The sequence below is a fragment of the Ambystoma mexicanum genome, chromosome 1q, assembly GCF_040938575.1.
Source record: "Ambystoma mexicanum isolate Mex_15411 chromosome 1q, UKY_AmexF1_1, whole genome shotgun sequence".
Classification (NCBI taxonomy): Eukaryota; Metazoa; Chordata; class Amphibia; order Caudata; family Ambystomatidae; genus Ambystoma; species Ambystoma mexicanum.
The window spans coordinates 666,204,155-666,231,064 of record NC_090922.1 but is presented as its reverse complement, the minus strand read 5'-3'; the positions used below and the strand labels follow the sequence as shown (position 1 = coordinate 666,231,064).

At 44.5% G+C, this 26,910-nt stretch overlaps 1 protein-coding gene across 2 annotated transcripts in view; it reads right to left on the bottom strand.

Annotated features, from left to right (window-relative positions):
• Positions 1 to 26,910, bottom strand: part of LOC138535011 (dimethylaniline monooxygenase [N-oxide-forming] 2-like) — an 812,736-nt gene that overhangs the window by 218,154 nt on the left and 567,672 nt on the right. For both annotated transcript variants that reach the window (XM_069641263.1, XM_069641262.1), the window contains one exon: positions 9,847 to 10,199. In XM_069641263.1, coding sequence (XP_069497364.1) covers positions 9,847 to 10,199 — 353 coding nt within the window. The remainder of the gene's footprint in view (positions 1 to 9,846; positions 10,200 to 26,910) is intronic.

The following is a 26,910-nucleotide window of genomic DNA, read 5'->3' as shown; positions in this document are numbered from 1 at the left end:
TGTCCTATTTCCTTTCGGCGTATAAGTAGGATTGTCATCTGAAATGGACCGAATGGAAAAAGTTCCATGATGCACCACTTGTTCAGAATCCACAGGCATTATAAAAAACTTCATCCAGCTCACCGTCGTTGATTTGTAGACGCTAAAGTTGCAGCAGTATCAATTGTGAGATTTCGTTGTAGAGAATTAATTTTGGCTATTGCATCCCCTTCTTTAACAACACACAATATCTCGCTTGATTTTCAAGAGTCTGCATTTTGTAGCTATTTAGTAATTTAATTTGCATTTACTGGCTTAAAGGCAGTTTCAGCGTTCAATGCTCTCGTTAGCCGTGAGTTGGGTGTTAAATTTGTATCCATCGGCGGGTTCAATGAAGACTTCTCCATATCCAGATGTGCGCCAGAGTTAGCATCTATAGTGAGTTGAGTATTAATCACTTTTTTTACCTGGCGAGTCTTCATTGCCACTAGGTCCCGAAGAAACTATCAAAAAACAAACGTGCAACAATGTGCTCAGAAAATCCAGGGCTAAATGGACTCCTTCACAGCTACAGAGATCAAAGGGCAAAGCGCTGCAGTCTCTCCGTCACTGTAACAGCTCTGGCGAATACAGTAGACACAAAGCTCGGTAGACCGTTCAGCGCGGTTCTTATACTGCAGTAGTGTGAGGAAAGTTACTTACAGTTGATTTCCCGTCCGTGTGCACCTTCCGCCAGAGTCAGGATGATGCGATTTTCAAAAGGCGAACAGAAAGCCAGGCAAGCCAGCAGGCGGCAGACTGTTAAATTGCTAAATTGACGGCTGGACCAACACTCACGCCACGCTACACCTGCCAACTGTCACTTGACTCTCTTCGCTCCGCTTCGGTTGAGTTGGAGCTTTTAAGTCAGTGGCAGTAAGTTGGTAGGAGGGGCTCGCAGAGTTCCCAGCATGCACAGGAGAATTAAAGTGAACCACACTCCTTTGAAGCAACGTTTCCAGCATTGTCAGCAAGGTGTAATATTCCATTTGAAACAGGTCACAGAATAGCAATCCAAGTAAAGAAAAATCCAGCAGCACTTGTCCCTGCCAACTGTCACTTCATACAATGGATACAGTGCTCAGTATTTTTAATTTGTGGAGGAAAATGTGCAATAAGGTGCTTCTATTTTTGGTATTAATCAATTTGACTAAAATGAAATATGTTATTTATTCGATTGTTAGAATGTGTGTAATTTGGTCATTTATTGCGATTTAATTGTGATTTTTACACTTAAGAAGTGTCTTGATGTTTTTAAATCTTGTTTTTATCGTGTGAAATGTTGTTTCAACCATATGCACGTAAATAAAATAAAATAACTGTCTCTATCAACTGGTGGTGAACAGTACATGGGTTGTGATGGGTTGTGGTGGTTGTCAGTGCTGCTCAACACAGGCCAATGCTTATGTCAATGGCATCTTCCCATTCCCAAATCTTTAAATTAAAGTGTTGAACCATCAGGACTGGAAAGATCTGATTTGTAATACAAAGTTTATGTTCTATTCGTCTTCTCTAGTGCTAAGGACGTGTATGCGTGTACTTTTTGCATAGACTTGATTACAATCAGCAGTTAAGGGGTTAAAGGTCCTATGGTTTTGCCAATACAAGTGAAGTAGGTACATTGCCAAGCAATCAGACATATGTCCATGGCAGTGTTGCAATCTGTTTTTCTTCCCCTGGGCTGTTCATCCATGAATCTATTCTCTGATTTTCTTAGCTCTAGCTAGAGAGAGCTTTAGCTCAATGTCAGATCTCTAGAATATACATATCAGAGAAGAGTCTTGGTGTCAGTCAGTAGCTCCATGATGTAGAACAAGTGCGGTTTGCTGGAAGCAATGTTGCAGCAGTAGCCATTCAGGTGAAGAGCTAACCAAGTTGGAGGAGAGATTTGTGAATGACACTTTTAATCGCATGTTCTGTTTCACTAATGCTTGGTATATTCATGCGCTTTTCGCTCTTGCACTGCATTAGATTGTTAGTGTTATTTTGGTGTTTGTTTAGGTCTGCTCTGCACAGCAGGACACAAGTAACCTACATTTCTGAAGCTTGACCTGTTGGTTTTGCCAATGCCGATAGTACTGCTTCTTGGGTGGACCTTGTGAGATGTGGCACGTGGTACGCAATGGATACTGTACAGATTTCTATTTTCTCTGCTATTTGAATTGCATGCAAGTTTATCTGCAATCTAAACAATAGGCTCCTACTGCGTTTAGTGTTACATTGCAAAGAGACAAGATTGTAGCTCGTCTTTGTCAATTAAAAGATATGGTGAAAGCAACCCTTTGTAACTGCAAGCCTTTGCAATGGAGGGTTTTCTCCTTTGCGCAGGTTACAACAAGATATGGGCAGCAGGAGAAAGCAGCCCCCCTCCAGATTGATTCACTCACGGCAGAGCGAGACATGGGGCACGTGTCCCTTTTTTGCCCGGTTTTCCTATTGCCTGACTTTTTTGTTAGGTCCTACACCAGCATAGAAGCATGGTTTCACATCCCAGGCAGCCTTTCCAATCCGGCCGTCAATGGGTCAGTATGCAGGTAGGAGAGTAGCAAGGTGGGACGGTGGAGGTGGCTACTGCACAAGGACTGCATGCACACTGCACTCTTCTCCCAAATCCAGGCTTGTAGATCCCTCTGCCTGCGACACGTGAAGGAATACCAAAGCAACGCACACATCAGTCCCCACAAGAAACAACACAACGATGGCTGAATCACCGCAGAAACACACTAACAGGCATACAGAGGAACACAACTTACTGGAGGGCCGAACTCACCTTGAAAGTGGGTTTTGAATTGCTCCACGCCCTTTACTTTTAAAGAGAAATGAAAGTGTAGAGGCAGGGCTACACGGCTACCACACAACCTTAAGTAGGGGAAGAACACTGGCTCTGCCGATGAGTTCACTGCCCTTCTTGCAGTCCTTGCTTGCAACGGAGAGGACAAGGAACAGCTCAAAGGAAATGACCATCTATTAAAGTAGATGCAAGCCGCCCACTGAAAGTGAAGGAGGAAGGTTGATAAACCTTGATTGCCTTTACTCTAAGTGGCAGCCAGGGATGCTCACTTTTAGGAAGCCGAAATCCATCCCATACACAATAATACTGCTTTACTAACATCAAGAAGATGCACCCTCTCCTCCTCTGGAGGAAAAGGAGATGGAATGCAAGCTGTGAAGGCAATCCCATGATTAATCTGAATATTACCAGGTCTTTGGAAACAAAAGAAGGTCCTGTCCACGAAAAGGCAAAAGAAATATGGGAGCAGTAGAAAGGCTAAGGTGGGAGGGACCAAACTAGCACTTTCTAAGTTAGAAAATGCATCCTACCTCTTTATGAAGGAACTTCATATACACAGAGAGATTTCACAGGGTGAGAACTGCTTTCACTTGAGGGCAGGCTAATTCAAAACTGTAGTATGGTCATGTGCCATACCGCTCAATCTCAGAAACATCCCACATGCTTCACAAAAGGCACTCATTGCAGCCCCCTTTCAAAAGGTTCCCGTTCTGGAGGGGTCTAAGACATGGCCTTAAATAAATCCTGGAGAGATGCCCAATGTCTAACAGGAGTCTGTAGCGTCAAAGAACTGGAGCTTTCTGCACACCAATAGCTCTATTTCCAGTTACACTTAATACTGGAGCTCCATGTTCCCAACAGCCAAACCGAGCGGAAAATCTGCCTTAATTCTCCTGTTGGAGAGGCGAGGACTCAAATGGTTAAGGGACCACAGGGAGGATCCATTAATGTTCTGCTGTCATGAAAATCAGTAGCAGGACCACCATCAACATCAGAGCCCCTTATTCCCTCATTTTCAGGCAACTGGCTGGGAGGGTTTAGAATGGGGCAACGCAAACAAAAAACACTTGGGTCAAAAAGGGAGAGGGCAACTACCCACAAGCCAGTTCAAGAACCAGATTGAAGAAAGCTCAGCAAAACTATGTAGATTTGCGGGTGTCTATGTGTGTGAGAGAGAGAGGGAGTACGATTCTGGGAAGAAGCGAAAACCCAGCTTAAGGTTACCTCCTGCCATGTTCTTTGTTCCTTAATGCTTTAAGCATACACATAAGAAAAAAACTCACTGTGCTCATGATCAGCATTTCTCTAAAACGTCAGTGAGTTTACGAAGCAGGTTAAATATCCAATCAGCCATATCCAATCACCCACATTTATAAATCCAGAAATGCCTGTGTTTTCCCCGGTGGGCCTTTCAGTTGGACATCTATCAAATGGACAAATGGATTTGATTGTATTCAGTTGCACAAATTGGAGTTTGCGGCAAGTGGCCTACAGATCATGGCCAGGAGAAACACACTCAGATAAAAAAAATTCGAACCGAAACCAATTGACAACATTCCCCACCAATAAAAGATTGAAAGAAGAAATATGGACATTAGGAAGCAAGGCCATCTCTACTCTATTTCCAACCACATATCTGAGGATCAGGACCGCTAGTTTAAGGGGGCGTTTTTTAGGTACTTTGAAACTACCTGTGGAATGTATATTGAAAAAACAATTTAGATATATATATATATGTTTTCCCACTCTAGATAGGACAATCATAAGAAAAGTTAAACATTTAAAATGTGGAACTGACTTCACAAATGTTTTTCCTGAATTAAAAATGCATGTGTTGATGGACTGTTCGGCCAAAATGTCATCCGGAATGATACCATCGCCTGAGGTAGATCTGGCTCCTTGCAGGCAGACATTTAGTCGAAGAGTGGTTGCATATTACTGCACATCTCCCTATATATAGCACTGTAAACACTGAGTTAAATAGCTCATTAGTTTGGCCTACTTTCCTGCTATGAATGGGCTAGCTCGGTTGCAATAATTAGTATGATTTGTTAAGTTTGCAACCCGTTTTGGTCGTACAATGACAGGCATCAGCTAGGTCAATGCAGCGTTCGTTTGTTTTTAGTAGTACACACCAAACTACTGACAAGGCACACATTGGCGCATAAAATAGTCCCGGGTATCAACAAAAAGTGACCCGCATTCATGTATCTATATCCATGACTTTTAATGACAAACTGACACAAAAATACTTTTCTTGAACTAACTTGGAGAATTATGCAGAGGTGGTTCAATGCATATTTTTGGAAAGTCTAAATAACTTCTTCAGCAGACTGCCCAGAGCGAAATGAGTAGCACAGAAACACGCTGGGCAGCTCATTAGTATTTGCGGAAAAGGGGAGGGTTCTCAGTTTAACCTTTATTGGATGAAGGAAAGGTATGCATTGCATGCAGGGAAACAGTACATTTTGGGCATCAATTGCTGGGATAATTCGTGATAAATGTGTTTAAAACGACCACCTTTACAGTCTACTAAATCAATAAAATGGCCCACAAGGGTCCAGAAAGCTGCCCAGTACTGGCCTGTAGGGCCAGCCCTTCGAGAACTGCTTTAGTAGTCTACTGGCCACTCTCGTTTAGAGTAAAAAAGGCATCTTTCTCTGAAAAGATGTTTAATGGTCGGGAAAGGTTTTCCAGTAAATGTTGACTAGGCACACAGACTTTTATAATTATTATTCTTATGGTATTTACTGAGCGTGGATCTAGCTTCGAGAAGCAACGGAGCGCTTTGCAGAGGTATACACAGTACAGATGCATAACGCAGCACTTTTCAGAGGTAACAACAGAACAGATTTACAGCGGGGCGTAGGATACACAGGGGCACAGATGAGGGGTACAGCTGTACCGGTTAGCTGGGAGGAGAGGGGCCGGGGGCGCCTAGTGAGTCAGGTGGTGCGAGGGGCGATGTGATGGCCTAGTTATTGAGGCATAGAGATTCCTTGGAGAGGTGGGACTTCATTTCCCTTCAGCTTTTGCAGACGTTTTACATTTACTTTCACAGACAACAAATGTGCTTTCAATGAAGTCGAAGCTGTCTCTCAAGACCAATGTTATTTTGGAACTCTAAATACTAAACTGTCACTGCATCCTGATAGCAGGCGAAACAACAGATAATTTCTTACAAATAAAAGTGTTTTTCAGTAATTATGTAAATGCAAAAAAGTCATTTGATAATGAAAAGAGAGAATAAACAAAATATAAGCTAACTTTGTATGTGTGCACCACACAACTTTACTGCTGTAACAAGACCAAGAACGCTCAGCCTGGCAGGGACCACACTTGCTGGCATGTGGGAGGAGTTGCTTAATGACCTGCAGTCTGTAGGCATAATTAGTGCACACATTTCATCCGTGTACTACTTTCAACAGAGCCACTGATCTCAATAGGGATGGTAAAAAAGCAACAATGTAAATGGGACCGCAGTGTGCAGCTTAGGTGTGACCTGGGGCTGATTTGAGACACTGATGAGAATCCTACAAACCAAAGAAAGGAGTTGAGATTTAGCATAACGTTGCATAGTATGGCAGTGTGGTGTAGTGTAGGTACTAACAATGAACCCGATTAATTATTAATCCACTAACCATTAAACTCAACAGAGTAAACTATTAGTAATTAGAAGGTCAAATGCGGGTCTCCTGACAAATGCTGATGCATAAAAAGTCTTGCTAAAAGAAAAGATACATTCTTGTGGTGGGAGGGAATGCACGAAGAGGCACATAAGTGTGTTCGCCTCGCTGAGCCAATTGTGAATATATTTCTCATGTTATCATTTGTCCAGAAAAGATAAATGGCAAATAAGGATGAATATCCTGAAAAATATAGAATGTTTTCTCTCCGCTGTAAAATGTGAAATTACATGTATTTATCTTTTTGCTTCTTTTTCCTATGATTGCAAAATCCACATCTAATTGGTACATGACGTTACTCTTTTACATGCAGATGTTCTATGCTGTACTAAGAATTTCCAACTGGATTTTGATAAGCCGTATTTGGACTCTGTCCTATTTTTAACAAATTCGGATAAAAGCCAAAGAGTGCTGTTACAAAAACCGTGTGTGTGTATGGCCTGTCATTGTGTGGGTTTATTCTTTCACAATAAGACATTTTAGTGTGCCCAGTACTGCACTAGGTCTGGAATTGTAGCCAAGAGGTCCCAAATAAAAGAACATAACAGCAAGCTAATTCCCCATACATTAGCAAACGAAAATCAGGAAAATATATTGTGGCAACTTATTGCAAGTTGCTGCATGTAATGGAAGTGACCTAGAGATATAAAAAAAAGTCCTCACACGTCCTTCAGATTTTCTGGGGGTGATTAAAAGGCAAGGCTTTTTGCTTCCTCTCCTACACCATTTTTTATAGCAATTGCATTTGGGGGCCATGGGTGATTAATGGATGTTTTATTAATGTATAGATGCAGAGTTGCTGCTCTTAGCATACTGTGATGCTGTAGTTTGTGCTGTGGGAAGATACTGAGGTGTCTGGTGATTAAAGGATGCTGTATTAATGATATAGATGCAGAGTTGCTGCTGCTAGCAGAGTTGTGGTGCTGCCGTTTGATCCGTGGGTAGATGCTGGGGTTTCCGGTGATTAATGGATGCAGTATTAATGATATAGATGCAGAGTTGCTGCTGTTAGCAGAGTTGTGGTGCTGCCGTTTGTTCCGTGGGTAGATGCTGGGGTGTCTGGTGATAATTGGATTCTGTATTAATGTATAGATGCACAGTTGCTGCTCTTAGCAGACTTGTGATGCTGTAGGTTGTGCTGTGAGGAGAAACTGAGATGTCTGGTGATTAAAGGATGCTGTATTAATGATATAGATGCAAAGTTGCTGCTGTTAGCATGGCTGTGATGCTGTAGGTTGTGCTATGAATAGGTGTTGGTGGGTCAGGTGATTAACGGATGCTGTAATAATGTATAGATGCAGAATCCCTGCTGTTTGCGGAGTTGTGGTGCTGTCAGTTCTGCTGTTGCTAGACATTGGTGGGTCTGGTGATTAATGGATGCTGTATTCATTATATAGATACAGAGTTGCTGCTGTTAGCAGAGTTGTGATGCTGTTGTTTGTGCTGTGGATAGATGATGGTGCTCCTGGTGATTAATGGATGCTATTTAATGATATCCCCCATCAATTTGCTCTTGTTTACCCCACGCATTCATCTATACACATCCAATCCTTGGTGCTGGCACTTCTGTCAGCTGGCTTGGCAACCCCAGTTCTCTCCTTTGTAACATGGAGAATTGCTTACAAACTAACCTGGTGAAAGCCTCCACATAACTAAGGCCCATCACGCAACCACACACCAACCATATTTAGCACCAGGTATTGTCTTCTCTAGATACTGCCATCACGTTGTACCACCAAATTAATTTACATAGAAACTTACCTGATTTGATAGAAGAGCCTCGTGCTGCAGGGTGGTACAACAGCATCGTTAGACCACCAAATTAATTTACATAGAAACTTACCTGATTTGATAGAAGAGCCTCGTGCTGCAGGGTGGTACAACAGCATCGTTAGACCACCAAATTAATTTACATTGAAACTTACCTGATTTGATAGAACAGCCATGCGCTGCTCCACCGCCTTATGTGATGTACTGCAACCATAACCTTAAGCTATATGATGTACTACAAGCACAACCCTAAGCTATGTGATATACTGTAACCTCCTGCCTTTTGAGATGTACTGCAACTGAATCCGTAACCTTAAGCAATGTGATGTACTGCAACCGTAATCTTAAGCTATGAGATCTACTGCAACAGTAACCTCCTGCCTTATCTAATGTACTGCAACCATAACCTTAAGCAAAGTGATGTGCTGCAACCTAACCTTTAGCTGCATGATATACTGCAACCGTGCCCTTAAGCTATTTCAATATATAGGAGACAAAAAAACGAATAGCACATCACACTCAAAGATGACACAAACATTCACCGGCAACACACCCAGTCAAGAACTGGTAGCACTGCACGTGCACTCACAGAAGTCATACAGAAAAAGACAACTAACGAAAACAAACCACTCAAAAGCACAATAAATCACACCACACAACACATTGCTCCTGGTGCATACTGCATGCGACAAAGAAGAGTATAAAGATATCACGAGCAGAAACCACTGTCAACATGGAGGGATGGCCTTCAGCTTTCAACAGAGAAAACCCAACCAGTCAAAAATGTGTGTCAAGAAGGGGCAACCGTCTGCGTGAATGTGAGAATGGGCAATGTGTAATTCTGGGATGCTGCTTCTTTGGCATTGCAGGCCCACTCCATGGCTCGTCTACCTGAGTGAGACTTGTGATGTGGCCTGCGCAAAAGGAAAACATGTTGACTTTGCAGCTTCAGGTCGTAACGCTATCAGTTTAAACAACATGCACAAGACGGAAGATGTGCAAAGATGAGTTATAGATCTCAGGAGGTTGGCAACAGTGCTTATTTCATTGCCCCATACATTTGCAAGAAAACACTGCAAGAATGTGTGGACTTTTATCAGCAAATTATTTACTCGTTCAAAAAATGTTGCCTTTTTTTCGTGGCACTGGATACCAAAAAACTTGTTATTAAATAAGAATTCCAACTCTTTCCTAAATTCTCTTCCCATTTTGAAAAAAAGTCGGTTTCTTAATGTAAACATGATAAAGTAACGGTTTTACGAGGTGAACGAGATTTCTGTTTAATCTTCTCGGTTTCTAAAGTAAGATGCTGCAACTTTCAATCCTGAGGGAACTTTTTGACACACTTCAGTGTTAAGGAGAATAGAACACTCAGATCCGATTGTTTCTGAGTGTAGCATTGATGTTCAAGGTACTGCTATGAGATTTTTCACATCACCCCGTTCGTCAGCAGGGAACCCCCACATTAATTCAAGACTTCGGACCTTCACTGATAGACGTTCCTCAATGTTGCAGGTGCAAGATATCTTTTCTGAAGCTCATGACGCCCAACAATGATAGAGTTGCCACCCATTGACTTACCCATGAAGACCCTTGTGGCCCAGCGCGCCTGCAGCTCTGATGCAACCAAAATGGGACCGATGGGCTGGATGAGGCCAATGAGTGCCAGCGTCGGTTTCTCCAGGTCCGGTGGAAACACATTCTTGTAGAGGACAACATGGCTGTCATTGACTTTGATGGCCGACTCTTGCAGGAAAGGGAAATCAAAGTTTATCCCTGTTGCAAAGATGATGACGTCTATGTCCTCTCGGGTCCCATCCTCAAATGTGACCGCCTGTTCGTGGAAGTCTTTCGTAGCCGGTTTCATCACCACCGAGCCTCGAATTATGCATGCTGGCAGATCATCGTTGGCCAGTGGGTCTTTCCATTCGGAGCTAGTGAGAAAGAAAGTGCATATGCTATCAATTAAAACCTTAGATTCATCTTTTGCAAAATGTTTAGTGTAGTTCACTTACATACATAAACAAACTAGAGACTACCTCCACAATTAGTGCTTTGTTTTCTCATAGTACCTTAGACAGTTTTGAAGAGGTCGCATACACAGGACCTTGTGCTGAACTACAGTGTATTGTGCAGACAATGTAATGTGAAGAGAGTGCATGCTCTTGCGCTGTGTGCACATGGATAGTATATCTCTCTGTTGCACTATTATTCATTAAACTGCATGTGGTCTTTCTTAACACACATTTTCAGATGGTACAGCAAAAAAGAACATGTGTGGCCTGCGCCAGCAGCACATTCTACTACATTTCCCTTGCTACTTTCCCTTGATAATGTATTGTAGCATTCTATATATTGAAGAAAGTATAGCATCTTACATGTGGAAAGATAAGAATGCAAAGTGTAACATTCCATATGTTGATGGCAGGGAATGTACACAATTTTATGTGGAACTGTAGGGTTTTGCATCTTATTTTAGAATGTGCAACTTTAGGAAAGCAAAGGAACAGAAGGAAAGCTGACTTTGAAGGAGCCAATGGGGCCTACATGTAGCGCTTAATTATTTTTTTTAAATGTATTTACACAGTACAATTACTTTTTATTTAGAACGTTTTATACCTTCCATGTTCATCACTCAACGAAAGGAAAAATAACAGAATGATAGAAAGAAGAGAGAACAAGAGAAAAGGAGGGAATCTTAACTCCATGACAGACTACGTCTATCGAGATAAGTGATAGGCAGTACTAGGCAAGGCCATCTTAGGCCATCGTTCCACTTGAGGTCTGTGGGATGTTTTTACCCATGCATCCAAGCCCTACCATAAAACTGGGCAGTACTGGCATGGAAAACATCATGATGGCCAGAACTCCCCAGAGAGTGCACAGGGAAAACATGAAGAATAGGCTGCCACCCATTTTTGCCTATGTTGTGAGCACAGGAGGGCACTGCCTAACACCACCATTGGGCTACACACACAGTAGCCTGACACCATTGGGAATGGGAATGCTGATTGCCAAAAAAGCAACTCAGAACTGTTGTAATTCATTTTCTTAATCCCAAAAATGGTTGCATTACCAGTACTCACCACTATCAGAAAGCCGGCGTTTTAAAACCACCAGACTTTTGTGTAAAACTGAACAAATGAAACAAAACCAGACCAAGGAAAGACTGGCTAAGAGGTGGATACAATGTAAAACTAAATTATGAAATGACTTGAAGGAAGTAATTATTTAATGTATATGTAAAAATTGTAAGTGATTTAAATTGGGAACAAAAAGTGACATTTAGCTGAAACCTGGCTTAATGAAACTGGATTCTGCCTGGCAACTACCCCCGACAGGAGTTGAAACCTGCTCAGCCACTCTTCCCCTTGCCAAAAGGAGTGGTCACCTCTCTGATTAGATTAGGGGTGGAGCAGCTGGGGACTACAGGGAGTTGAACAAAGGCCTGTCCTGGACTCAGGCAAATGTTATATTGGGGGCGTCGTAAAATAGCTTCCTCTTGGGAGAAACTGGGGGGCAGCTGTGCCTCTGTGAACAAGCTGGCTTGGGGGAAGTGGATAAACCAGTTATTCCACCATGTGATGTGGGAAGCCACACCCCTTTTTGACCAGAGCATAATTTTAAAACGATAGATAACTCATAGTGCGGACTTGTCAGAATTATATAAGTAATATCATTATTTTCATGCTTTTTCTGTGAACATTTTAAGAGGCGTTAGGACCCTGTGGTGTATTCTGGGGGGTTGCTAGCGGAAAACAGGGTCTCACTCCAAATGTATGCATGTTAAAAATCTGACACTTTATCATCTGTAACCCATATCCCTGGTGAACATTTGTGTAAAATCTGGAAAGGTTTAGAGGTTGTTATCTGGATGAAAAGGGGAGAATTCTGTCATCAGTGGACACAACATCGTACAAAGACAGGGATCGGATGGTTTGGTGCTACAGAAAATATGTAAACTGGACCTATAATATTAGAAAAATGGTACATAGATAAATATGTATTTGGGTCAGAAATAGATTTGTGTGCAATCTGACAAGGGGAGGTTCCTCTGACCATAAAACCCACAGCATCACTCTGACTCACATTTCCTTCCCCCAATCAAGGGAGAGAGGAGGAATTGGCCAATGATAAGTGAGAGGGGCAGGTTTAGTTATGACCAACGCACACACCCACTTTCCAAAACACATAAAAAGAGACTTCTGGGACAGGTAGAGAGATTCAATTCCATTTGCTGCGGAGCATGCTGACCGACGACTTCACATCCAGAGATCCAGACTTCAAATCCATCAATCTCCAGAACCTGTAGCAGAAATTAACTCCAGAATTTGTAGCAGAGATGCCTGAATCCACCAGCTGAATCCTCTTCAGCAGGCCTCAAAACTAACCAAACTATTCAACAGCCGGGCGAGCTGTCTGAATTCTTTTGCCAAGAGCAATTGCCAGAGAGAGAACCAAAGACCCAGACCGCTGTGAGCAGAACTGGTGCCTGATTGACCCGCCGTATCCAGAGAGGCTAGACCAGCAGAGCTGACCCAGACCGCTGTGAGCAGAACCAGTGACCCAGATCGCTGTGAAGTGCCGAGACCAGAACTGGAGTCCAGTCCAAAACCTGACCAGATCCGTGGCGAGGCCCATTCCTGCACAAAATATATTGTGAGTACCGCCAGAACTGGGCAGAACCCAATCTCTTAGTTAAAATAATCTAATCCAAACTATTTTAACCTAAGTAGAACTGCCTCCTAGAAATCGTGTCATCTGTCATTTTTAAAGCTGCACAACTGTCACCTGTCAATTCTGCAGCTGCAAGCTGTCACCTGTCATTTTGAGTTTACTTTAAATCCGAAAAACTACCTTTATTTAATCGTCCGTATCTCTGGAACCGTTTGGGAACAAGCCTAGAACCGACTTCCTACTCCTTATACTTTTTCCGCAATCACGATTTACGCACTCGCGAAATTTACAGCGATTTGCGATTTTGGCTCAATTTCTCCACTTGTCAAAATAGCAGCTCCCTTCTTTCTTTTGTTAAAATCCGTTGCAACTTGGTAATAAATCATAGAGCATTGCTAAAGTGAGCCTGAACTAATACCAACCCGCATCTCCCACTCACCCTGAATCTCTAGAGGGAATTAAAATTAGTTGGCACATTTTCCCATCCATTGCCATCACATTTAAAAAGCATTTTGGGCCTGTGTTTCAAACTCCTACCTGTTTCCTCTAAGCTTGCTGGGGGGGAACTGAATTTCGTATTGTATTTGATTGTATTCCTGAGAACTGTGTGCTCCTCTTTCCATCTCCTTCCATTTCTTACATTGCATAGGGGAGGGGGGTGAATTGCCAGAGAAAAAGTGATTATCTTATCTTTTGCTAAAATCATATCAAGTATTTCTGTACTGCATTTTTTCCTCATCATTGCTTTTCCCTTGAAATCGTAAAAGTATTTTTGCTACTTTATCCATCCTATACTAACTCCTCATTGATTGTAAAGAAGTGTGCTAGTGCCAGATTACCCATTGTTGATCAACAGCATATGTCTAAGTGTACTATCAGATATTAATTTATTATAAAGTGTGATATATATATATTGTTTAAATTCTCAAATAAACCTTTTAATTTGCAAAAAAACCTACTTCTTGGCTCAGTGGGGTCAGGGGGATTCTAAGAGGGGGGTGTTATACAAGGGTGGTCATCCAGAGTACTGAACTAGACATAAAAATACATTAATAAGGGTTTTCCTCAGCATCCCAGACTAGGCATTGACTTGGCTGCAGTGTTGATTGAATATCGCTTACAAAAGTGGGGGCTCGGAGCCGGGATATTCTGGGTTAGATTTATCACTTGTGCAGATTAATACAGTGTGCTAACTGACAGGAGACATACATCCGGTCGGATCACCACACTGTGTTACGCTGTAAAGCACTCCTCAAAGGAACGCTCTAAGGAAACAGTCTTTTTTGCAAAAATAAAATACAAACTTCTGTAAGTCAGGAAGTAACTCAAATTCCAGAATGACAACACTGGTAGACATCAAAATAGCCAGAGAGCACTTCTTACATAAGCTATTTGTGAGAGGTGAGTGGACTCATCAGGACCAAACAGTCTGGTTGCAGGCAATCGCGCAACAGGTCACTGAAACAGGGTCAGATACATGGAGAGATCAGGGTCCCCTACATGTGGCCCTGAGTGAACTATATATGGCCCCTAAGGCCAAAGATGAACATAATAAGATTGCCAGGATAGCGGCATATTTGTACCTATATATGGGAGCCATGCAGGACAAATGTGCTGAAGGCCAAGATCTGGCAAATAGGCAACAGATGGCGTTAGAGAAGGCCCAATCTGATCTGGACTCTTCTGAGCAGACGCTGCTCAGGAGCCAGGAGTCAGAAAAGGACAGCAGACAGTACATCACTAAAATAAAGGAGGATATGAATGTGCTGCAACAGGAAAAGGCTGACCAGGATACCAGATTTCTGGCCTTACAGAGGGAGTACCAAGAAGGTTTGGACACCCTACTGCAGAGCCAGAAAAAGCTGGAGCAACAATTAGATTTCAATAGGGCATGTGCTGAGCAGGTAGTCACCCTGCAAAGCCACCTAGATAGGGAAAAATAGGAAAGCAATAAACTGATTTTGAAAGACCTGGATACCCAGGCGGAGTTTGACCAGGAGCGCCAGAAAGCTGGTGCCTTCCAAAGGCAAAGGGACGACCTGGCGGCACAGATGCAGGCTCTTAGTCAGGAAAGGGATACCTTAGGCCAGGAAGTCTGCCACTTAAAAAGGAAAATGGAAGAAAATCACCTGGCCCTCCAGGGACTGGGTGACCTCCAAAAAGAACACCAGAACTTGTTAGAGCACACCAGGAGGGTGGAGGATGCTCTGGCAAGAAAGGAGCAGGCCAGTAGGGATGGGACTGAGGAGGTAACCCTCTTGCAGCAGAAACTGGCCCAGTACTCCAGGACCAATCAGGAGGCACAGAGAGAAAATGAGGCTCTCTGTCAGCACAATGATAGGCTCCAGCAACAGGTAGCCATGCAGGAAAGACTGATATAATCTAGTAAAGCCTTAACTGAGGAACTGAAAGCGCAGGCTCTTGCATTGCAACAGGAAGCAGGGGCGGATAGAGATGAGGTTCGCTGGGAAAGAGAAACTCCTGAGCTAGAAGTATGGGGCTCATAGGCCAGTACTTCCCAGGAATGGAGGGGCGGGCATCTGGGTATGGGCACCCAAGCACAGTGCAATTTAGTGGGGAACCCCAGGAGAGTAGGCCCATTAAGGGCATCCTGAAAACCTCTGCCCAGTTAGGTCAGTGGGGGGGATACCCAGTAAATCCTGGTAGCAAGGAGGGATCTGAAGACTCCTCTGAGCGTCACAGGACACAGGAGACCAGGTCCTCACATTCTGCCAGCCATTCCCAGGCTCGCAGAATCCGGGAAAACCTGGAAGATCAGACGGGCACCTCTGGGAGCAGCGCTTCTGAGTCGGAGGATGAATGGACCAGGGTTACCCGAACCAAAAAGGCCAATAAGGCAAAAAGGGCCTTGCTTAAGTCCCATTGAAACAAATAAAGGCAATAAGGAGTGTCATCACGCCTTATCATAAGAACGCCAAGTATTCTGTTTGGGAACACTTGGAGCTCTATGAGCAAATGATGGAGACTTTCAATTTGAAGGACAGCCAAAGCTGTATTCAATATGTAAAGTGGACCTTCTCACCAGAATACTCCAGTTTCTTTGCGGGGCTGGAGGATCAAAACCATTCAAGGTGGTCCACATCCAGGGCGGCCATCTTGAAACCTTTTTCTGTGCACAGAAATCCTCAAGAGGCTCGCAAGGCCGCCTACAATTTGCAATGTGGGGAGGATCAGGCCCCACAAGAGTTTGTGCAAGAATTAAAGCGTGCTTTTGCGCAGACCACCAGAAGGGTGCGCACAGATAGCAGAGAATTTATCAATACGTTTTTCCATGCCTTACCCAAATACATAATGACCCAGCTCATGAGAGATTTTCATGAGAAAAGATCTTTAGACTGGGTCATTGAACAGGCTTCCCGGATCTATGAGGTGCAGAAGCCTATCGAAAATAAAAATAACGCGCCGAAAAACCCCAAAACCAACATCACCCCTGCTGCTGCCAAGGTGGCAGAGGTAAAGGTTGCCCCCGTTTTAGATTTGGATATGGGGGGGCCTAAAAACCTGCCTGCACCAAATAATTCACATCCCAGAAGGCCCTCGGGCCAGTCACAGACAGGGAGTCGAGGAGGTAGTCCCACAAATGGGGTCCCCCGCCCCCCTGACTATGTAAGTCCCCGCTACAAGGGAAACCGACCAATCCTGGGTTATGTGTGGACTCCTCCAGCCCAAGGGGGGGATCCAACCAAGCACCTGACCCGGGGAACTTCCCTCCTAACTTCCCCCAGGAGGGCAGAAATTCACCAAATCCTGGGCAGAACTTTTTCCCCAGGTATCCACCCAATTTCCAGCCCCAAAATCATCCATCCTTCTTTCCCCAATTCCCTAAGACCAGACAACTTAATCCGGGAGAGGGGAGGCCAAGGGTGGAGGGGTACCAAAATCTTCCCAACCAGGGGTACTACCAGAGAAGGGATAGCTACACTTCCCGGGATCAGCCCAGGGGAGAAAATAGAGCCCCGTATCAGCCTGAGCGGGTTTCACAACTTGAGCGCCAGGTCCAAAATATGGCGACGAGATCTGGGTCACATACTGAGGGCTCAACAGAACCCTCAGATGAGCATGCCATCGCAGAATGCCCCAAACTCTGGACCTGGTGCTCTAGAACAATGACGGGGGCAGCACCCCGATAACCCACCGGTTCCCAGGGAGGAGGCCCAAGGGGCAGAGGGGTGTAAAGCCTTGGAGGAAGCTTCCTTCCCAACTTGTAAACAGCCCCTGGAAAACCAGGAACCAGAAACAAAATCTCCTGCCCCTGAAAGCCTGCCTCCCAAGGAGCAGAGGGGGGGTAGGAGAAACAAAGGACCCAAACAGACCCACTTTGTGGAGGAGGTACAGGTCTTCCAATTTGAGGGAGAGGGATCCTCAGAGGATCCTGGGAAAAGGATCTTCTCCTTCAGAGATGGGGGAACTCCTCCCAAGGAAAAATGGGTCCTAAGGGATGCCAATTCAGACTGGGGAGACATGGAGACTGAGCTACCGCCGCCCATCATCTCATCCCAGAACCCACAATACTGAAATCCCCTGGGTCAAACCCATCCTGATGACTGCCTCCAAAAAGGGGGGGGCGGCCCAGAACCGGAACCAGGGGAACCCACAATGGCTCTGATCTCCAGTTGCCAACATTTTCTTTCAGATTCCCAAGACGCTCCACAGAATTCTGCCCAAATCTCTTCGCTAGCAATGTCCGAAACCAGAAAGTTAGCCCACCAGTTGTCCAAAAATGTGCATTATCTGTCCCCCCTTAAGGAGAAGGAGGGAAGATATTATGCCCCGGTACAAATACAGGGGCAGGGTACAATTGCGGCACTGGTGGACACTGGATCTCAAGCTACCCTTCTCTCCTGAAGGGCCTTTGATGAACTGAATGCAGGAAGAGGAGAGAATTACCGTATTCCTCTCACCTCTCTTCCTGGACAACTGCAGAACTTTGACGGGAAGGAAATTCCTGTCGAGGGGACTGCAGATTTGGACATCAAAATTGGGCGACACAAGGTGAAACACCCGGTCATAGTAGTGACTCCAGAGGGCACCCCTTGTTTACTAGGGAATGACCTCCTGAGAAGGTTGTCACCCCTAATAGATTGTGTAAACAAGGTCCTCTGGACCCAGACTAGCCGACCAATAAAATTAAAACAGAGTGTCAACTATGTTAGTTTAAACGGCACCTGCCACATGGTTGAACAAAAATATGACCAAGTAGAATTTCACTTCCAGAACAACCAAATTCCAGACGTGACAGTAATAGCAGTAGGACAACAGACTGGTGATGGGGGGTCCTCTCTATTTCTGAAAATCAACCTTCCTTCCAGTTTAAGGTGGTATTCCACACTGGAAGGAAACACCCTGAAATTCTTTACTAATCCACAATCAGAAACTCCCACTCCTATAGTCCAGAAAGATTTGAAATCAGCTCAGAGCCTGGCTGATATTCAGCAAATTGGAGAGCAGTTGTTCATCCCTGTTCAGTTAAATGATGGGAAGGACTCTGTTCTCACTCGAGTCTGTGTGAACAACGGTAAGAGCTTCATCAGCGAAGCCATGTTCCGCCAACTCCCAAAAGATCCAGCCATTCCCATATTCAAACTGATAGACAAATGGGAAATGGACCTGGAAGCACCTAATTCCAAACATCTCCTGCCAAGCAGGTGTATGCTCAAAATCTCCATTGGAAACAAGAGCATAGTCCATAATTGTTGGGTCGTGCGAGACGTCACTGCCGCCTTTTACTTAGGCAGTGACATTCTCAATCGCTTTGCCATTAGTTTGGACCTAATAAACTTCAAAGCTTGGTCCCGATTAGCGGATAATTCCACGGGCTTTGATGATCCAGAAAAAGCATTTAGGTCAGCTCAATTGCTACCTTATGCAGTTGAAATTCAGATCAAAGAGGAAGTCACCATCCCAGAAAGGACCCGACAATTCTCCCTGGGAGTGAAAGTTAAAAGAGGACAAAAATTGAAAAACCCTGATGTTTATATCCATCTAAATGCTTCTCTCCAACAGCAAGGGTTAGGGGTAAACCCAACACCATTAGTCAACATAGAACATGACACCATTCCAATAGAGGTGGATAACAGCGATTTAAAGAGTATTACTGTAGCCGCAGGCACCATTATTGGAATGGCGATTGATGACCGACATTTCTCCATTGATTTAGGAAATGAACTGTTAGGACCAATCCCCAAGGACTGTTTTGACAGTGACAGTGAGGACAATACAACACCAGACAGGATTTTCACCCGGCATGGGGGGAACTTCCTGGTGTACACTTCTTGCCCTTATGGTAAGGAAGATGTGACTTGTGACTTCAGGAGGGATGAGGTGATTTTCCAGGTCCATGAAGGCTGCCTTTCCCACCTGAGGCCTCCAGTCCAAATCAGTACTCTGACCAGGGACTTCTCCACCCAGCTGGAGGAGGTCGCTGAGATAGCCAAACCAGAAGTCTTTACAGGCTTCAGGCAGATGGTGGAAGAGAGAGTCAACCTAGCTGATGCATGTGTGACTCTGGAACAGAAGCAAAAGTTGAAACAAGTTTTCTTGGATTTCCAAGATCTCTTTGCGGTAGACTCATATGACTGTGGTCGCACTGACATCCACACCACAACAATTCCCACGGACCCTGGCATGACTCCGGTGTTTGTGAAGCAATATCGTTTGCCTCTCGCATCCATGGAGTCCCTTACTGAAATAATTAAGAACCTTGAGTCCCGGGGAATAATCCGTCCAGTCCACAGCACTTTCAATAATCCGGTGCTGGGAATATTGAAGCCAAACAGCCAGTGGAGACTCTGCGCCAACCTTAGGGAGCTCAACAAATGGGTCCATACTTCCCGATGGCCTCTGCCCTAAATTGACCAAGGGCTGGCCCAGATTCAGGGGTCACGGGTATTCACAGCAATAGACCTGACCAATGGATACTGGACCGTGCCTGTCAGTAGGGAGGACCAATACAAACTGGCTTTTACCTTTGGGGGCCAGCAGTACACATGGACCCGGACTCCCTTCGGATACCTCAACTCCGGCAATAAATTCAACATTTTCCTACATAAGGCCATGCCCGACCTGGGTGCGAGGTGTAACCTGGCTTATGTAGATGATGTCCTCATCAAAAATTAATCTGTGGAAGAACACATAGCGGAGATCCGTTATGTTCTGACACAGTTGAGGGCCGCCGGAGCAAAACTTTCCTTTCAGAAAGCACAGTGGTGTAGAACCCGTGTTAATTTCTTGGGGCATGAGATTACTCCTCAGGGTCTCTGTCCCCAGGAAAAGAAAGTGGAAGCACTTCAGAAACTGAAAGGCCCCACTACTCTGCGGGAACTAAGGAGCCTCCTTGGACTGACTAATTACAGCAGAAAGTTCATTGAGGGCTATGCAGAAATCACCAGACCCCTGATTCATCTCTTGAAGGGGGGGTCAAGTGGGAATGGGGTGCAGAACAATCCGAGGCAGTAAGACAACTCAAAAGAAGCCTCTCACAAGCGCCTTGCCTAGCTTACCCTGTCAGAAACAAGGAGTTCTTCCTGGAGACGGGGTTCTCTAATACGTGCTTGACGGCAGTATTATACCAAAACCATGACAATGTCAATAAAGTAATCTCCTATGCGAGCAAAACTTTATCCTCTGTGGAGGAAAAATTCAACGATTGTGAGAAGGCACTCCTGGCAACGGTGTGGGCATTGAAGAATTACCGCCCGTTTATCCAGGGGGAACACATCATAGTGGAGACTCCACACCAGCCTCTGCAATATCTCCAAAGTGACAGAATCCGGTCCGGAAATGTGAGTAATTCCCGAATTACTTCCTGGATTCTGTCAATGCAAGGCTTTCCTGTGGAGGTCAGATATGGCCAAAACAAGAAGAGTCCCCTCGCGCAAGGTCTGGCTGACTTGCATGATTGTGCCAGAGAAAACTGTCTCGAGGACGAAAGTCTAAAAATCAAGGACAACATGGAGGCATACCTTAATTCCCCACACAAAGTCTTTGAAGAAGACAAGTGTGAGGGAATGCCCACTGTCTATGTGGATGGATGCTCGTACCATGTTGACAACAACGGGGAGAAAGAACTGGTGGCCGGCGTAGGGAATGCATGGGTGAATGAGTCACCAGAACCCTCCGCTGGATACAAAATTGGTCCCCGAAGTAGTCAGGTGGCAGAATTGATGGCTGTGCATCAGGCCATCCTCACTTCTGGCCAGCATCAACTCCACGAACTGGTCATAATCACCGATTCGGATTATGTACGGAACGGGTTCGTGGAGCACCTGGGTAATTGGAAAACCAGAGGCATGTTATGTGCTAATAACAAACCCCTGAAACATGGGAAGTTAATCCAAAACATTGATGATCTGGTCACCTTGAATGGGATGACCATCTACTGGAAGAAGATCAAGGGTCATTCCAAAGTAGAGGGACCAGACAAAACTGGAAATGACTTAGCTGATCAGCTGGCCAAAACCGTGGCCATCCAAGGGGATCTAATCGAAATAGAGTCCCTGTTGGGGGAAATCCAGGTCACTGCTATCACTAGGTCCCAGACAAATGCTCACAATGATCTTTCAACTGCATAATGGAGTAAGGAGACCCCTGATGCTGATTTAATTACAGCTCAGAAGGGGGATCCAATCATTGGTAAGTTTTACCAACACCTTGAGGACCCTGAGAACTTTCCCCTGACGGATACCGATTACATTGGGAAAGAGGACCTAAGAGTGTTGATGAAATGTCCAAAAATGTTCCGAATTCAAGACGGTTTGCTGGTAAGGAAGTCCAAAGCTGGCCACGATCAGTGAGTGGTTCCGACCTCATTCCGAAGCCTGATGTTAAGCCACGCCCATGATGTGGCTACCGCCGGTCATAGGGGGTTTCACACAACACTGGAAATCTTAAGAGAGGTAGCATACTGGCCACACATGGGGCAGGACCTCGACCAATACTTGAAGGGGTGTCTTGTGTGTGCACAATTTCAGCCATCATCCCTCACACACCGTGCGCCACTCCAAAAGAGGGGGATGACACTGCCATGGTCAGATTTGCAAATCGACTTTGTAGGCCCTGTAATCCGCTCGTCTAGAGGAAACAAGTACATGTTGACCGTTACATGCTTGCTTACCAAGTGGGTGGAATGACTCCCAGCCCCAAACTGCAAGGCAGAAATAGCAGCTGCCCTGATAATTAACCACATCTTTTCCCCTTTTGATCTACCTCAAAGGATTGAGTCAGACAGGGGTAGCCACTTCACCAGTGAAGTAATGACAAAGATGTGGGAGATACTGGGGGTGAAAATGAAGCTACACATTGCTTACAGGCCAGCTTCTTCTGGTGCAGTGGAACGCTACAACCGGACAATTGTGAGCATATTAAAAAAAGTTTGTGGCAGATTGTGGGCCAAGTTGGGATATCCGGTTACCTCTGGTCCTAATGGCCATCAGATCTACCCCTTCATCTGCAACTAAAATGTCACCATTTGAGTTGATGACCGGACGCAAGATGGTGCTTCGCCAGCATCTGCTCTACAGGACCCAAGAGCAGACACTGATAAATGCCTCCACAACTCATGAGTATGTGGAGAATTTAAGGAAACACCTTCAGCATGCTTTTGCCTATGCTCAGCGGAATCTAGAAAGATCAGCTGATAGCATGAAAACCCACTATGACCTGAAGATCACCAGGAAGGAATATACTGTGGGGGACCGGGTCTATCTATACAATTTCCAAAGGAACCAGGCCAAACAGCGAACATTTTTGCCTACATGGAAGGGACCATTTGAAATTATAGACAAGATCTCCCCTGTTGCCTATAAGATCTGCATCCCCAAAGGCAGTCTGGCGGAAGGGGAAGACAAGTGGGTACATATAAATCAGCTAAAGTGTTGCCATCCCAGGCACACTCTGCAACAACTGGAGGAATCCACTGGAATCCCAGAGGGGGCCGCTCCAGAGTAATTCAGTTCCAACCCTAAAATAGTCCACATATAGCATATTAAATTCTGTGATCCTTGTATATACAGATGTTCTTGTCTCCTAATTTAAAAAAGAAAATGTATATGTTCATATCTTCTGATTCATAAAATGTATATGTTCGCCACACCATTAATAGTGGTGAAGAAATGTCTACGAATAGGTATTGCCGCTTTGCTTTATCATCCTAGGAGAGATGAAACCATGGAGACTGACCAAGGAGGACGACCGGGGACCGGGAGCAGAGACCCGAGGGGCCCGGGGTACCGCCCAATCCTCCCATCAGGACCAGCAAGGAGAACTGCTTGATCGACTGAAGGGAGGAAAAGATGCTGAACTGTGCCATCCATGGAATTGGAAGAAGAGGAGGCGAACATCCCAGATCTTGCGAGTTCCATCAGCGAAGGGACAGAATGGCCATCGCAAGAGGGGGGGCTTGTGGGATTTTTTACCCATACATCCAAGCCCTACCATAAAACTGGGCAGTACTGGCATGGAAAACATCATGATGGCCAGAACTCCCCAGAGAGTGCAAAGGGAAAACATGAAGAATAGGCTGCCACCCATTTTTGCCTATGTTGTGAGCACAGGAGGGCACTGCCTAAAACCACCATTGGGCTACACACACAGTAGCCTGAAACCATTGGGAATGGCAATGCTGATTGCCAAAAAAGCAACTCAGAACTGTGGGGAATTCATTTTCTTAATTCCAAAAATGGTTGCATTACCTGTACTGACCACTATCAGAAAGCTGGCGTTTTAAAACCACCAGACTTTTGTGTAAAACTGAACAAATGAAACAAAACCAGACCAAGGAAAGACTGGCTAAGAGGTGGATACAATGTAAAACTATATTCTGAAATGACTTGAAGGAAGTAATTATTTAATGTATATGTAAACATTGTAAGTGATTTAAACTGGGAACAAAAAGTGACATTTAGCTGAAACCTGGCTTAATGAAACTGGATTCTGCCTGACAACTACCCCCGACAGGAGTTGAAACCTGCTCAGCCACTCTTCCCCTTGCCAAAAGGAGTTGTCACCTCTCTGATTAGATTAGGGGTGGAGCAGCTGGGGACTACAGGGAGTTGAACAAAGGCCTGTCCTGGACTCAGGCAAATGTTATATTGGGGGCGTCGTAAAATAGCTTCTTCTTGGGAGAAACTGGGGAGGCAGCTGTGCCTCTGTGAACAAGCTGGCTTGGGGGAAGTGGATAAACCAGTTATTCCACCATGTGATGTGGGAAGCCACACCCCTTTTTGACCAGAGCATAATTTTAAAAAGATAGATAACTCATAGTGCGGACCTGTCAGAAAGTAATATCATTATTTTTATGATTTTTCTGTGAACATTTTAAGAGGCGTTAGGACCCTGTGGTGTATTCTGGGGGGTTGCTAGCGGAAAACAGGTTCTCACTCCAAATGTATGCATGTTAAAAATCTGACACTTTATCATCTGTAACCCATACCCCTGGTGCACATTTGTGTAAAATCTGGAAAGGTTTAGAGGTCGTTATCTGGATGAAAATGGGAGAATTCTGTCATCAGTGGACACGACATCGTACAAAGACAGGGATCGGATGGTTTGGTGCTACAGAAAATATGTAAACTGGACCTATAATATTAGAAAAATGGTACATAGATAAATATGTATTTGGGTCAGAAATAGATTTGTGTGCAATCTGACAAGGGGAGGTTCCTCTGACCATACAACTTACAGCATCACTCTGACTCACATTTCCTTCCCCCAATCAAGGGAGAGAGGAGGAATTGGCCAATGATAAGTGAGAGGGGCAGGTTTAGTTATGACCAACGCACACACCCACTTTCCAAAACACATAAAAAGAGACTGCTGGGACAGGTAGAGAGATTCAATTCCATTTGCTGCGGAGCATGCTGACCGACGACTTCACATCCAGAGATCCAGACTTCAAATCCATCAATCTCCAGAATCTGTAGCAGAAATTAACTCCAGAATTTGGAGCAGAGAGGCCTGAATCCAACAGCTGAATCCTCTTCAGAAGGCCTCAAAACTAACCAAACTATTCAACAGCCGGGCGAGCTGTCTGAATTCTTTTGCCAAGAGCAATTGCCAGAGAGAGAACCAGAGACCCAGACCGCTGTGAGCAGAACCGGTGCCTGATTGACCCGCTGTATCGAGAGAGGCTAGACCAGCAGAGCAGAGCTGACCCAGACCGCTGTGAGCAGAACCAGTGACCCAGATCGCTGTGAAGTGCCGAGACCAGAACCAGAGTCTAGTCCAAACCTGAACAGATCCCTGGCGAGGCCCATTCCTGCACAAAATATATTTTGAGTACCGCCAGAACTGGGCAGAACCCAATCTCTTAGTTCAAATAATCTAATCCAAACTATTTTAACCTAAGTAGAACTGCCTCCTACTGTCACCTGTCAATTCTGCAGCTGCAAGCTGTCACCTGTCATTTTGAGTTTACTTTAAATCCGAAAAACTACCTTTATTTAATCATCCGTATCTCTGGAACCGTTTGGGCTAGGAACGGGATTTAACTTTCCTCTGAAAGCTTAGAATCTAAGCTTTCCAACAAGCATAGAAATTACTTGACTTCCTACTCCTTATAGTCGCTCAATTTCCCCACTTGTCAAAATATCAGCTCCATTCTTTCTTTTGTTAAAATCCGTTGCAACTTGGTAATAAATCATAGAGCATTGCTAAAGTGAGCCTGAACTAATACCAACCCGCATCTCCCACTCACCCTGAATCTCTAGAGGGAATTAAAATTAGTTGGCACATTTTCCCATCCATTGCCATCACATTTAAAAAGCATTTTGGGCCTGTGTTTCAAACTCCTACCTGTTTCCTCTAAGCTTGCTGGGGGGGAACTGAATTTCGTATTGTATTTGATTGCATTCCTGAGAACTGTGTGCTCCTCTTTGCATCTCCTTCCATTTCTTACATTGCATAGGGGAGGGGGGTGAATTGCCAGAGAAAAAGTGATCATCTTATCTTTTGCTAAAATCATATCAAGTATTTCTGTACTGCATTTTTTCCTCATTGCTTTTCCCTTGAAATCGTAAACGTATTTTTGCTACTTTATCCATCCTATACTAACTCCTCATTGATTGTAAAGAAGTATGCTAGTGCCAGATTACCCATTGTTGATCAACATCATATGTCTAAGTGTACTATCAGATATTAATTTATTATAAAGAGTGATATATATATATATATTGTTTAAATTCTCAAATAAACCTTTTAATTTGCAAAACAAACCTACTTCTTGGCTCAGTGGGGTCAGGGGGATTCTAAGAGGGGGGTGTTATACAAGGGTGGTCATCCAGAGTACTGAACTAGACATAAAAATACATTAATAAGGGTTTTCCTCAGCATCCCAGACTAGGCATTGACTTGGCTGTAGTGTTGATTGAATATCGCTTTCAGGTCTCTGGCTCATTTTCTTTCCCCCATCTTTGTGCTAAAGTTTCTATCACTTTAGAAATCATGTCCAGAAAGGTCGTCAGTGTAATGATTAGTGTGGTTCCCTCGCCTGACAGGAGAGAGGACCACCATTCGTCTGCAGTGAAGGTCTTGCTTTCCTCAAAGAAACAGCCAATATTCACGCTCTTGAAGTTGTGAGTGCCTGGCAGAATAGGACCAGGTGTTTTAAAGTTTCTCTCTCCTCTTTCAGTTTACATAGTCTACAGCCAGTGGGCCTCTTTGTCCCCTTGTCTCTAGAAGCCAAGACCTCCTGAGTTGGATAGAGGTTCAACCGGAACCTCATACATTTTGTTCTTATTGCATAATTAGGACACCTCAACAGGTATTTAGGTAATATGTTGTAGGGGACCCTTGTTACAGTCTCCTGGAGGCATATGTTTTCTTTGCTGGCTTTGTCCAGCATCAATATCCAATCCTGTCGCCAGATCCTAGTTTTCACTGAGTCTGGGTTGGTCACCAATTCTGTTGCTGTGATGTGGTCCAAGGCTCCCATACAGGTGCTCTTCCAATCCT